Genomic DNA, 15,780 nt, shown 5'->3' with positions numbered 1-15,780 from the left:
ATTTACATGAAAGGTGTAGTCGATGAAGCAGATGACGCTTACTCTTCCGAAACATTTTGTCTAATTATCCTTTTACTTTACAGGAGTCTCCGTCTTATTTTGTCCGAGTTTTCAGTACGGATTTTAATTCTGTTGACATGTTTTATTTGTTTCTTTGTTATTTTTTTTTTCACTTGCGATAGTGATCTGATTATATCATTCCAGTTTATCACCAAAATCTAGATGTTATATACATTTTGTATTTTCAAAACAACTTTTTTAGACTTAAAATGACCAGATTTTCTGGTTTCCACTGAATGCATAGTGTAAGCATATAAAATTATATGTAAAATTCAATGCGTACGGTATGGTGTTGCTAGTAAAATGAACATCAAAAACGGCTACAGGACGTAGTACAACCGACACAATAATCAATGACTAAAGCTCAGTATCATGATTTTGTGATCGATCGTTATCTGATGAAGGTTTGTGATCGTTGTCCAGATTTTATTTGAAAATAGTCTGTTACCTTGTGAGCTATCAAGCTCAAACGCTTATTGTAGCTGTCCATATTGATGTTAGAAATCATTTACTGATTAAAAAATGTAACAATCCATGTTATCTACATATAGATTGTCGCTACATGTGTGATCAATATAGCAATGCACTCTAACATCAGTTTGCACTCTTCCGGGACATATGTTCTCTTAACATTAGTAAGCTATGATACTCTTGGGTTGTTTCTGTAGAGAGCGATAGTGAGTGTGACCCATGCAGTATCGAGGAAGATCATTATTCGTGTGTTAGGGATACCTTTATACATTTCTATTCATTTTTGCCTTGCTTCTACACATATTGGGCGCACGACCTATCTAAGTAGCCAATATAACGGTTGAAATATATACCAATGTGTATTGTTTCAAGTGAAAGGTGCTGAAACGTTCATAAGAGACATGTTAGATGAATATTTCATTGTCTTTAACGTTTTCTTAGCTTTTTCATATATTGCCTGTCTAGTGTTCAACGATGTTTTAAACACTGTCCTTAGAAGAGCATGCCAAGTCAGTTTGTTGCACTCAGTCCTTAGAGGAACTATTGAGTACAAACAGAGAGAAAACAAACGTATCAATATAGACGATGGTGCAAATAGTTCTACAAAATATCGTTCGAAGTAGGATCGCGTTACCGCACAATTTATCTCAAACATCAAATATATCTATTTCCCTTAGTATGACTTCGCATAGGAAGTACGTTTATCGGCCCCAGACAACAAATATTGCTGATAAAGATCTACAAGATGATAACTGCTGCACTGTTTTGCCATTGCCACAGAAGAAAGGGAAAGAGCCTTTGTATCGTGTCATCGAGTATATATCAGTACTGCGTCGTATTTGAAGCCTTCCTCTTGAACCAACGGTATGTGATCACGGATATGATAACTTCTATTGTTATTTCAGTTTGAGAACATTAAAGGAAATCCAAAGTATATTAACACAGTCTGCGGCTCATTCAGCATTCAATGTCTCTGGAGTATTTCACCCAGAAGGTACGGCTCCGTTTTATATGAACCAATGAACAACTTTTGGTAAACTAGGTTATCGTTTCTTTATTAGAAAAAAAAGAAGGAAAGAAAAAGAAAAAAATGGCAAGACCGGTATTTAAGGTATTTAGATAATATCATACACATTGCTAATCATGAACTGGTGTACCCCTAAACAGAATGAGACACCATAGTTTATCTGAATGTCCCCACCAGCAAATTGTAGTGTACACAGTACATACTGCTGAAAGTATTGACGATGAATGTGCTAATTATGACAGTATTATAAACTGGAGAAATGCTTGGAGAAACTGGTGTTGACGTTCTTGGCAGCCCGTCCTAGACACGTGTACACTTTCCCGTTGTAAGTAGTGTTAGTGTCATTGTCAGGAAACCTCTTGTATTACAGATACCAACCTGATCCACCGATGTAATCTCGTCTCACCCTACAGTGCTGGAATTACGTCATATACATGTACATAATGGCTCTGGAAGCGAGGCATGTTCTCCAGTTGTCTTGAGCTGTGCCTTTGTTTAAATCTCGGGAATGATAAAAGGCGTACAGGCATGCACATGCATGTTTCCTCTCATGTAAAACACTCGCCAGATATTCTAATCATGATACAGATATTAAGTTCGGTTGCTGCTGCGAAATGCCTCTTCTTTATATATCTATATGATACTCACCTTATATAGAAGCTGCATCTATCGCTGTGTTTCATTTACAGTGAAATTAGAAATGTATCTAATTCAATGACTTATTGTCTTCCTTTCCTTCTATCAGTCCCATCTAACTATTTTATTTTCATTCCATATACATAAACTGGAATCATATACCAAACCGTTATCGTGACATTGTTGTCTTCGCTGCGAAGAAAAATGCCCCATGAGACAGAAACTTTATAAAAGAGTATACACTGTGCACACATCACCCAATGATGTCAAATTTTCCTCACTGGCACCAGAGCAAAATTATCCCCCACCCCTTCCTCCAAAAAAAGCGAAAGAAACATTGTTTTACACCCGACTTGCATATAGTTATAGATATTCATTTTATCAATAAAATTATTCTTTTGTCGACATTTTAGAATTGTCAAATCTTTGCATGTAGATAAAAACTGACCAAACGCCATAAGCACAGACGTGTCGAGTGGTATATCAATGTATGCTGTATGACGAGTTGGATAATAAGATTGAAGATTTAAGACGCATTGCACTAATGTTTGCGATCCGATCTTATTTTAACGGCATATGAACTAATGGCAACGCTGCGCAGTTCACCTTACAACCTTTTGTTAATCTCATAAAAAAGTGACATTTGGCCAAAAATAATACGAAAAGATTATATGATAGACATGACAACAGTTTAACGAAAGACAACAAAAGTAAGTAGTTACTTATACAGAGATAACAACTAATTATTGTCTCATATCTGGTTGACTTTTTTAATGAAATATTTTACGTATTTTAATCCTATTTTGTCTTTTCCCCAAGATCTGCATTAGCAAATGTTGTTCATGTCGTTATAGACAATTGCAATAAAATTTTGATAAGGAAACACAAAACAATGACTATTACAAAGATTTTCCAAAATCTAGGAAGTTTTCAAATAGACACAATCATAGCAATGAGGAAACTGCTCGGTATCCTTGTATAAAAACTTTACTGGTAATCGTAATACTTTTACTCTGTAAAGGACATACTTTTAGTGATATTGCGTGGTGATATAAAACACAACTTAATCGATTATTTATAAACATATAGGTAAATTGATGCAACAGAAAAAATATCTTCCGGTTGTTTGGAAGCTAGATTTTAACATGCCGGTCATGTTGGGGAAATTGTAGATATGTAGGCCGAATAATTTTTAAGTGATATATATAAAATGCGGTTTTTATAAACGATATCTTAAAAAAGATATCACCGAAATTTTTGTGCTATTTTAATTTTATTTATTTTTATTTTATTTATTTATTTTTGTTTTTGTTTTTCGTTTGTTTGTTTGTGTTTTTGTTTTGCTATTTAACGTGACCGCCTCTATTGAAGTTTCTCATCGGCCATTATTGGCGTTATGGGATAACCTTGACATTTGGACATTTTTTGAACACTGAAATGTATAATCGGGCTTGTTAACAGTGTTTATTTAATTTCCTTTAGTTTAATTTAATGTCATTGTTATACAGAGAGTGTTACAGTGAGATACTAGAAAATCACTTTGATACAGATACATTGAGGACAATCAACAGGGTGAAACCTTACTAACAACTGAAGGCTATAGTCAGTGACAGCCTAGTACAACAAAATTTTTCAGTGCTGCCTTCATAGAACCTGTCTGGCCAGGACATAGATATATATTTCCGTATCGTAGGACAACACTGTGTACAAACTATATACCCACGAAGAGAACCCGATGCATGACTTATCGAACCCGGCACTCAAGATCTGTTACTGGCACATAGTGACGAAAGGGAGTATCATATGTGTCCCGATCTCTGCTGTGACTGTAACAGGGAACTTCGCCAAGACCAAACACATAGGTCAGTCATACAATGAAGTTACAGGGTTCCTTTCCGTCTGACAGGTTTGGTTCTAGTGTTAATTTCACTGAGCATTTAAATATATTTGGCGTGTGATTTATGCTTCATATAAATGTCATTGAAATTACTTAGTTTGCTTAATGAAATAATGTATAATTAATTTAGAGCAATGTTAATTCGTGTAATCACCCTACCCGCGTATTGACACCTTCATAGACCGGTTTATTACAGTCGACATACTCCCATTTCTGGCATACCTTAATAATCATGAGCTTTTTTTAACAAATGAACCAAATTGCAGTTGACTAAGCATATCGGTTCTCGTTTATATTTTATATAAACGCTTATAAAGTGTGGTAATCTTACAGTATCTGGCTGATATGTGGCATATATATAGTTTGTATTTCATTAATAGTGAGGACCCAGATTCAGTTAGGTGACACCCTTGAATCATATGCTGTATCCAGTATTGTGACACTACCCTGAATCATATCCTAAACTCAGTATTGCGACATTACCTTAAATACTATGCTATACTCAGAAGCGTGACACTACTTTGAATCCTGTGCTATACTCAGAAGCGTGACACTACCTTGAATCATATTCCATACTCAGCAGCGTGACACTACCTTGAATCATATTCCATACTCAGCAGCGTGACACTACCGTAAATCCTGTGGTATACTCAGAAGCGTGACACTACCTTGAATCCTGTGCTATACACAGAAGCATGACACTACCGTGAATCCTGTGCTATACACAGAAGCGTGACACTACCTTTAATCCTGTGCTATACACAGAAGCATGACACTACCTTGAATCCTGTGCTATACTCAGAAGTGTGACACTACCTTGAATCCTATGCTATACTCAGAAGTGTGACACTACCTTGAATCCTGTTCTATACTCAGAAGTGTGACACTACCTTGAATACTATAAAAGAATTCTAGATGGAGTAGATAACTGTTATTAGACTTGAGCTATTCATCACAAAACAATGCATTATAGATAGCCTCGAATAAAACTCGGTTTCTCAAAATTAAAACGATTTTCTCTGCAGCACAGTGGTATCAGACCTTTACCTGGGTAATAGGACATTTTTAGTGATAACTTTAAAAACCTCTGAGATAAAGCAGATGAGAACTAAAAAGGAAAAATCGCCTGGAGTAATAGAGTCCACTTTGTGTCAAAACCTCTATAGTGAGTTAAATCTTCAAAGACAGTATTCAGTTAGAACAGGAAAGACCAGAATCACTGGTTTTCTCCCAATCTAGAGAAACGAGACACTTATCCTTTATAAAAAAAATATGTATGTGAATATGTAAGGTCCGGAGAATGTTATCTGTGTGTGTAACTGTTTAACTGTTACTTTAATTGTCCTACCTGTTTGTATACATCACCATTATACTCGGAAAAAGATTAATCTCCATATAAATATTCTAAGCCAATCTTATTTGAACCAGTCACGTGATGTTGAATGTATAGAATTATAAAGGTCGACTTACACCGACAAGTAAGTGTAGACAGGTGTAAGGTAATTACTTATAACAATATCCGGAGACCGTTAGGTATGAACGTTATCCGAGTAACTCAGATATAACACTGACCCAGCTCATATAATTAGGAGCAGATCTCGTGATGATCTTTTATACATAGTAATTGTAAAGTAAACATGGCCTTTGGTGTTACTGTTATTTATTCACACAATATTTCCATGTATAGGTGATGATTTATTAACCAGGTTTATCGACAGATAGCAGATTTTTATTGGTCCCCTGCCGCCCCTCTTTGTATCAGTTCTAGTGTTATGTTATATGGTTAAAGGTGTTGCTTAATTACACTCCCCTAGGCAGTTTGTGTATTACGGTTAGAGAGGTGTGTAATTGGTGTGTGTTTTTATCCCTTTGTATCCAACATATCGATTACCTTCACACACTCTTGGGACAGCATGGGGCGCGGATTCGTCACGCTGTAAGCTTGTCTCCAGAAACTAGAAACTGTGCTTAATTCAGCTGCTGACAAGACATGACAGCTTCAGCGGCTGACAAGACCGAGCAGTATGTGCGGTTGGAGTGTATAGATATTTTAATCCACGTGACCACGGGAAAGATAAATATAGAAATACCACATGATCTGTCGACTTAACAGGAATGCTATAATATGCATATGCACATCTTGATTTTGGAAGCCATGCTCTGCTATTCCCGAGTCTGTGATACTAGTGTGCTGATTACTGTATAGACCTGAAGAGTTCGATTTCTACATTGACTGTCTCGCGAGGACAAAAAATGTAAACATTGTGTTAAGTCTTACGTGCACAGATCGTCTTGCACGTGCTGGAGATACATCATTGTTTATAATATATTTGTTTACTACGTAGTTGAAAACCTGATCAGACTGTGAGGAACAAACAAATTAACGGCTACTGTGGTATTTACTTAAAGCGATCGGTCAGTAAGTGATACAGAACCATGGAGTGGACACTTCTCAGCGTAGCCATTACTTTGGTAATGGTCGGAGAGCTGGTACAGGCAGATCAACAACTTTCAAGGTAATTCTCAATTTAACGCTCACTTAAACACTGCATTTCTTCAATATGTATTTGATAATATTAAATGGCTTTAGATGACCTCTTTTCATTTACATCAAATTTTACTTTGTATGTAAGTGTCAATGTAAACATTCCTATTAACCCTGTTCATTTTTCTGTTGTTCATATCATACCCAGTTTCATCACATTTGTGTATGGATGATTCTGTTATGTCGATATTGTACTGTTATAAAAATCAATGCAGGAAATCTAATGCGATTGTATCGAGATAAGTGAATGGTATTTATAATGTATATTTCGACTTCCTGGTATATGTAACCTGACAAAAAGCTATGATGGTATATGGTAGTAAATTTCAGTGTTACTTTTAAATACAGTTTGAATTATCTGAAAAGTGGTTGGTACTTAAAGCTATGGATCTAGACAAGAGTAAGATGTATAGTTAAAACAGGTATACATTAATACAATAGAGATATTGGAAATAGAACTATCTGTGTTAATCTATTCAAACGCATCTTTACTATGGCCGAACGTTTACAAGCAACTGCACTTGATGGCAGAAATTTAAGAAAAAAAATAACGTAGAGATTTTACAACCTGTTTTGAATCTGGCAAAGATTCATGATGCCAGTTGCAAGCAGTGAATCGAAATGATCGATATTTCACAAAACACCAGTTCTCGTATGTCACAGCAGAATGTGTATTCTTTAGAATACATTTCAAGGAGCATACATAAATATACATACAATGAATATGGTTGATTATATCTTTCGTAAACTTCCATAAAATGTTTTATACAATATCTCAAATGGTGATTCTATTCTATACAATAATCAGATTTGTCACATAATCCACTTGTTAGTAAGTGAATTTTTTGGATGCATTTTTTTTACACATATGACATTTGTGTCATATACCCTATAACGTCTTCTTCATTGGCAGAGCCAATCAGAAATCGATGGAGACGTCATAATAAAGACAACGACATAACAACATAAACTAAATATGGCACAATAAATTGGCTGTGTCCATTTGATTTTATCCTGGTTTCATCTCAATGTTTTAATTCTTGCCAGTCAAGGTTGGCAAAGTTAAAAAAAGAGACTTGTTCAATTTTTTCTTATGAAATGAGAGATTATTTAAGATCTTTTATATATATAATACATTGTGTATCCCATGTCTTCTTTTTAGATTAATGCGAAATATAAGTATTCAATATTTCAACAAAAGATCTTCGATACTATGTCAGCATATATACAATTCTTTAAGTATATAAGAATCACATACAAAAAAACAACTGAACACTTGTCTCTATACAGCTTTAATGAAGTTACATTTTTCTCATACCAAATACATTATTGGGCAAGGTAACAGAGAAGAAAATAATTTGTATCGCTACAAAAAAGAAAGACAAGATGTTATTGATAAACTCTTTTGTGAATAGCGGGTTCGAAAAATGCACTCTTTAATGTTTTGTCAAGTCAAAATACTCGCTTCACCATGAATGTTTTTAGAGACAGACATTGTTGATTAATATCAGTTCGAACAACTAATGAAAATGCATGACAATTTGACATCCTATGAACGTCGGAGGGGGTTTTCTGCTGCTAGTGTATTCAAAACTGTCCTAAACGTATGGTTTGAGGACCAAACTGAAGACTTCTTTCACAAAAGAATAGTCCGGAGGAAAAGTGAACTAGGCTATCCGTGTGGTATTTCGAAAAAGATAGTAGCATCATGCATATTGTCTGATGTTGAAAATTTGCACATCACTTTATACATAACCATCAACTCAAAATAGAAGTAAACCACATTTCTATATCTCCAAGTCTGCTCCAGCTAGGATGCTGTGGTAGTTATCAGAAAGTTATTTACAATGCAGAACTCTTTTCCCGCACTGCGATATATATCTATAGACTTGTAAATACCACTGTGCTGGACATTACCATGGACCGAACAAGAGGGATCGAGTGTACACATTTAGGATTTAAACGTATCTAGAGGGAGGCTTTGACCTGAGAATGGACTGGGGCTAGAGCAGATCATTGTAATTGGTCTATAAATAACGCATTGGTTAGTTACTAGTGTCACTTAATGGACGGAAGAGAACCCAGCTTGTCATAAATAGAGTCTAGACCAATTCGTAAATGACTTCCACTTAATTAAACATGTCATTAATGTTGTGGGATTGATGTCGGACGTTAAATATTCTGATAATGTAAATAATGCTTGAATCATGAATAATAGAAACCATAGATATAGTTATATAATGTCATACCAGCTATCATAGAAACCACATATATTGTAACATGATGTCATACCAGTTACCATAGAAACCACAGATAATGTAACATGTCATACCAGTTACCATAGAAACCACAGATGATGTAACATGATGTCATACCAGTTACCATAGAAACCACAGATAATGTTACATAATGTCATACCAGTTACCATAGAAACCACATATAATGTAACATAATGTCATACCAGTTACCATAGAAACCACAGATAATGTAACATAATGTCATACCAGTTACCATAGAAACCACAGATGATGTAACATAATGTCATACCAGCTATCACAGAAACCACATATATTGTAACATAATGTCATACCAGCTATCATAGAAACCACATATAATGTAACATAATGTCATACCAGTTACCATAGAAACCACAGATAATGTAACATAATGTCATACCAGTTACCATAGAAACCACAGATAATGTTACATAATGTCATACCAGTTACCATAGAAACCACATATACTGTAACATAATGTCATACCAGTTACCATAGAAACCAATGATAATGTTACATAATGTCATACCAGTTACCATAGAAACCACAGATAATGTAACATAATGTCATACCAGTTACCATAGAAACCACATATAATGTAACATAATGTCATACCAGTTACCATAGAAACCACAGATAATGTAACATAATGTCATACCAGTTACCATAGAAGCCACAGATAATGTGACATAATGTCATACCAGTTACCATAGAAGCCACAGATAATGTGACATAATGTCATACCAGTTACCATAGAAACCACATATGATGTAATATAATGTCATAACAGATGCCATATAAATCATAATATACATACAAATACTGTCTGAAAAAGTAATAACATAGACCAAAAAAACGTATACTACATTCACCAAACAAATTAGAAATAATTTAAATAGCATCACAAAAAGAGTAAATATAGAGACCAAGTATAGTGCAAATAATAACCACTTTTACTTCAAATGATGTAGGAAACGGTAACAGTAGGATTCACGGATTACGTACCTATAACAACCGTGTATAATGTAAATAGATAGTATCAATAACGTCTGAAAGAGTAACCATAGCGACAACTTAACATGTATATAAGGCCTGAAGGAGTAACCATAATAATGGCACATACTGTAAGTAAATTATGAAACATTAACCAAGGAAACCACAGTTATATAACTTCTGTGTCAAACATAACCATAGTGATTGAACATACTGTAAGTAAATTCTGAAACATTAACCAAGGAAACCAGTTATATAACTTCTGTCTCAAACATAACCATGGTAACCGAATATAAACCAAATAACACGTGAATTCCAAAGTAACCGAATATAAAAAGCTGACAGAAAAATTGAATATCAACCCCGAAAAATGTGTGCTATAACCATACAGGTCATATATTATGTTTATAACGGATGAACATATCATCACAGAAACCTCATTTTATGAATTGTCGCTGCATATATAATAGCATGTGTGTAACTAGTTATAGTCTATTGACAATTTGTATGCTCTTCTGTAAATATTGTCAATAGAACATCATTTCTATTTGAAGCCTTTATTTGTAATAAACATCATTGATCATTTTCACTCTTAAAGCAAGATTTTTATGTGTCTTACACGTGAATATGTATAGCTAATGTGTATGTTTATACTATATTTTAAAAACGCTTGAAGCACGTGAACGGTATCCGATGGTAACTGCTGTGCCATTTTGTTCTACTTAATCAGGTTATGTTATTTCATAGTTATCAACAAAATATGGCACTATTCGTTAACGTATGGACACATCTACATACCCATAACACCTGTACAGGCGGAAATAATATGCTGGCTGTATCTTGCTGTATTTCAATGTATGTTACCTTGGAGGCGGCTAAGAGTGACCTCTCTGTGTGATAGTGCTATTTATTGTTTGTTCTATTGAATTAAGATCTAAATTTGAAGGTTCTATTTACTAGTGTGTCTTTTTGCACATTATTCGATATTGCTGGTGTTAGACACTGCTGTGATCTGCATGCCACGTTTTACGGGAAAATGCAAAATCTGTTGATTTAATTATGGGCTAACGCACCTCACCTTCTAGACTTTGGCATGGTACACATTATACACAGGTTTGTTCTCAATCGACTCAAATGTTTCAAAAGTTCTTTTCCTTCTTTGCTTCTTCTATATAGAATTTTGTGTTCGACAGTGCTATTCACTTGTGTATCTGGTCCGTGTTTACTTGCAAGTGGACATTGTGAATACCAAAATAGATCTGCTGGTCATATTACAACATCAGGATTTTGATATTCTTTCATTTCGTGTCAATTTGTTTCGATGCTTCATTTTCTTCTCTCTGTCTCCCTCATCACACCCGTTCTTATATGACCCTGACTATTACTGGAATGTAAAATATGAATACCTAGATAATATATTTATTAAATGGTGAAGTCTTTCTGTAGTGTTTTCCTGTTTGGTAATTGACGTTTAGCGTCAATTATATTGTTCTCATTCTAGAAAGATTATAGGATTTTATCTCTAAGCACAGAGGTTTCTCTACTGATGAAGAAATGTAAATATTTTCCGTACTGCAACCCCTTGGATATTACGTTGTTTCATGAAGACATCTCTGTCATTACTTATGTTGACAAATCCCCTTATCAAATGCCGCCTTTGTATATACACGATGCCAGAACACTGGCATTCGTTGGTGTTAGTGAGACAACGCCTAGAGATTGGAGGAGTCATGGAGACGGTAAACCTGTAACCAGCCACTCACTCAGGCAAAACCCAACCAACCAACTAACCAACAATAAAAGTAAATAAATAAATAAATAAATAAATAAATAAATAAATAAAAATAATAAATAAAAGAATAAATAAATAAAAATAAATAAATAAATAAACAAAAAACAATTAACCAGCAAACAAAACAACCAACCATTGTATATTCATTTACATGCAGTATCTCAGTTGTTACATAAATGAAATTCTGGAACTGATTATGTCTTGATTCCTCTACAGACCTGTTGACGTTCTCGTTCAGTGATAAGACAACTGGACGGTGCTTGCACTGATGAGTCATATTACCTTACAGATAGATTACAGTTCTTCATGGATATTTAAAACTTCAGAATTATTAACACAGCAAAATTACACCTGGAAATTATGATATAAAAAATAACGACCATTAGGATAACTATGGTGAGTCAAGGCTATTGGTGTGTCCTACATTCAGATAAAAGGATCGAGTTGTTGGTAAAGACTCGGGTACTTTACATTGAAAGGCAAACTGTGCAGCATATGAGTTGTAATGGAGACCAGAATAAAGCGACAGGAAACAGCTTTGCTATCACTTGTGGCTGTGTAGTTTCTGAATTTATTTGAATGAATTCAAGGCATATTCTTTTTATAACGTCGTGTCGTATGCTACATGCCCTATAAATGATATTCTTGTATGAAAACGTGAATCCAAAGATACGTGGATATTTTAAAATTTCTTAATTCAAATATAAGGACCCAAGGCTTTTGACCATCAAAGCAAATATTTTTAATAAATAACATATCGAACTGTTCATTCCATTAAAAGATACGAGATACATTTGTGCCATAGTGTAAATAGTTTATTTGTTTTGTTTCTAGCAGTTTATCAGAATTTACAGTCTTCGTTGTTTTATCTATCATTACAATGAGTTACATACTGCTGGGTTTGTAATTGTCAATACACAGGAATCAGATCAATCAATAACCCCTAGTGAGATATTTAAATTATACAAGTCCCTGTAGACTCTTGTTATCGTGTTTTGTTGGGAATCGCTTACATTGACATTTAACATGGTATTGTATGAAATCATTGGGCATAGTAAAATATTTATAAGTCTTTACATGGAGGTCAATGTGAACATTAAAACTCGTTTGTCGGAAGCATTTAAGTCCTCTTTTCACTCGATTGCCGTGAGCATAAGTTGAGTAATGGACACGGTTGTGTTGTTCTGGATGTGAAATGGACCTCCTTAGTTTGAAGATATTTGTATGTGTGGTGATCTACCTCATACTACTGTCGTCTGCAGCATCATGGGAAAATGAGGCACAAATAAGGTACGGTTCATATATTTTACCAAAACTATATCTGACGGACCGGAAGTGGTTTTATCACCATTCTGTTGCGGTTTTTGCATGTATTCATATACACATGAACGCTGAGAGGATTTCTCAGGTCTCAGGTCAATTGTTGAAAGATAATTATGTTGAATTGAGTTTCAAAATGGCCACCACGGCAATAATATTGTTGACCGCTCGTAACCGTACGAAAATGCCCCCTAGACAAAACACTGCTTACTATCAGTATATTATTTAAGATAATTGAAAAGAGCGTTTCATTAATCATAATAAATACTGTCATCGTTATTGTATGTAGGGCTTCTAAGCTGGTGTTTTAAAGGGTATTGGAAGCATGCCATTTCATTTTTACCGAATTTTTTAAGTCTTGAAAGCTATGCATATAATTTAATGTATACTAGGATCCACTAGTAAGATATACCATGATTACCAATTGTGTCACATGTTTTTGTTTGTATTCAGTTGTAAATCCGTACCTATTTCTACTGTTATCAAAGTATATGGTGAAGACGATAATTTATGGAATCATTCAGAGTCGTGAATTTTAACTGTCTCAATTTAGTTTGTGAAAATTCAGTGCCTAAAATTGTGAGAAAAAATCACAGTTTTCCCATTCTGTAGTCTATCACTTGGAACTGAAATTGATTGCAATGGATTACTCTGCAAAAAATATTAATGGAAATCACGAAATAAAAACTCATTCGTTTTAACCGCGGAAGTATGTGTTAGAGACATTACTGTTTTATGTCTGTTTGCTATTTGTAGAGTGAGAGAGGTGTCTGCCAAAGCCACTCTACCAGCGGGCTTCAATATTGATTTCTAAAAAACTATATACTTTCTACACTGGTAAACAAAGTGTCTGCATTTTCAGAGTGTCCTTAGAGTACAGATCCAGAATATAAACATCAATGTTGTTTGAAGGTAGGCTGTTCAGTGTCTTTGTACACTCCATCTACGGCGAATCGCATTAACTCATCTGAATTGCAGACATGATTGAAGTTATGTTAAATATTGAAACTAATTATGTCTACTTGAAGATTACTAAAACTATCATAATTGCCATCTGTTATCAAAGTTATCAAATTCGTTTACGATCAGTCTGATCTATCTTTTTTACACAATGTTTTTTATAGTATTTATTTGTGCTCTGATTTATTTGATCGGACAGAGTCATACGTAGATATTTAAAGGTATCGACGCCATTTTTAAAGACTTAGTTAATGTTTTGTGTTGTTCCCACAAGCTTTTATAAATACCTTGTGGTATTTCTTGAACTGTACCACCGGTAGGGCAACCTAACAATACGACAATCATGCTACGACTAGTTTTAACACTGCTTAACAGTTTGTAAATTGTTCTGTTTATATAATATATATAACCTGATTGATATATTTTTATCCGAATCTGAATAGGCGAAGCTGGTGATTGTAAAACACAATTCCAAAGTGTTAAAATCGATTTATGATTGTTAGGGCCATGTTTTAGGAGTGAACATTATAACGTGCTGTTGTAAAAAATTCAGGATGAACACTATTTCATCAAGTATTAGTATATCAATCTTATTCCATTATCCCTTAGTGCAATATTCCTGTAATATCGATTTAAACGACAAGGATCAGTAAGGAAATATCAGTAAGGGTTAATCTGATGCATTTTGACTGGCGAATTGGATAAGCTGAAGAATTTTCTCATGACACAAAAGCTCTTTTTATCAATTTAGTATATTCGAAAGTTTTTCGTGCCTGCACATTTTGTAAAAATAGTTCGAAAATATTGACTTGTGAAAAATTTGTAAATCAAACTCTAGATCAAATGGTAGAGGACAAAAAAGAACATATGAAATGTTTACACGGAGTCCTACGTACAATATATCAAGACTAGGAAATTCAAAATGGGTAATGTATGGTTAGGGAGTACAGTAGTATATGGTGAGGGAGTACAGTAGTATATGGTGAGGGAGTACAGTAGTATATGATGAAGGAGTACAGAAGTGTATGGTGAGGGAGTACAGTAGTATATGGTGAGGGGTTACAGTAGTATATGATGAAGTAGTACAGAAGTGTATTGTGAGGGAGTACAGTAGTATATGGTGGAGGAGTACAATAGTATATGGTGAGGGAGTACAGTAGTATATGGTAAGTGAGTACAGTAGTATATGGTGAGGGAGTACAGTAGTATATGATGAAGGAGTACAGAAGTGTATGGTGAGGGAGTACAGTAGTATATGGTGAGGGAGTACAGTAGTATATGGTGAGGGAGTACAGTAGTATATGGTGGGGGAGTACAATAGTATATGGTTGGGGAGTACAATAATATATGGTGAGGGAGTACAGTAATGTATGGTGAGGGAGTACAGTAGTGTATGTTGAGGGAGTACAGTAGTGTACGATGGTGGACTTCCTGTCACTAACTGTTGTTTAGTGACCGTCTTGTGTGACCGTCCGTGACTCATTCACTACTTATTCTTATCGTATGTTGAGGTGAGGTCCTGTGGTTCATTCAGTTCCTGTAGTGATATTGGTGTCTTGGATCCTTTTGTTAGATGTTCTGGTATGTTCCAGCCACTCCGTGTAGAAATCCTTTTGTTAAATGACCGTCTTGTGTGACACTTACTACCTTTAAGACTCGTACTGTTTGGTGAACATCTTGTGTGATTGTCAATACATTTATATGTAAGGATAGTAGTGTTTAGTCAGCGTCTTGTGTCACTCTTACTACCAGTTAGAATTGTTGACTTTTGGTGAGCATCTGTGTAGTCTCTTCCCGTAAGGG

The 15,780-nt window shown here is 34.8% G+C and overlaps 1 protein-coding gene across 2 annotated transcripts in view; it reads left to right on the top strand.

Moving 5' to 3' along the window:
* The first annotated feature begins 6,030 nt into the window (after positions 1 to 6,030).
* Positions 6,031 to 15,780, top strand: part of LOC132563272 (glycine receptor subunit alphaZ1-like) — a 29,449-nt gene continuing 19,699 nt past the window's right edge. The window contains exon 1 of one of the 2 annotated variants that reach the window (XM_060228034.1): positions 6,031 to 6,607. In XM_060228034.1, coding sequence (XP_060084017.1) covers positions 6,528 to 6,607 — 80 coding nt within the window. In that variant the 5' untranslated portion in view covers positions 6,031 to 6,527. The remainder of the gene's footprint in view (positions 6,608 to 15,780) is intronic. The other variant, XM_060228041.1, reaches the window with a different exon arrangement.

This window comes from Ylistrum balloti, unplaced genomic scaffold, assembly GCF_031769215.1.
Source record: "Ylistrum balloti isolate Yb309-2 unplaced genomic scaffold, AGI_CSIRO_Ybal_v1 Utg369674, whole genome shotgun sequence".
Taxonomy (NCBI): domain Eukaryota; kingdom Metazoa; phylum Mollusca; class Bivalvia; order Pectinida; family Pectinidae; genus Ylistrum; species Ylistrum balloti.
The sequence above is the reverse complement of the archived record's forward strand: the minus strand, read 5'-3'. Positions and strand labels throughout refer to the sequence as shown.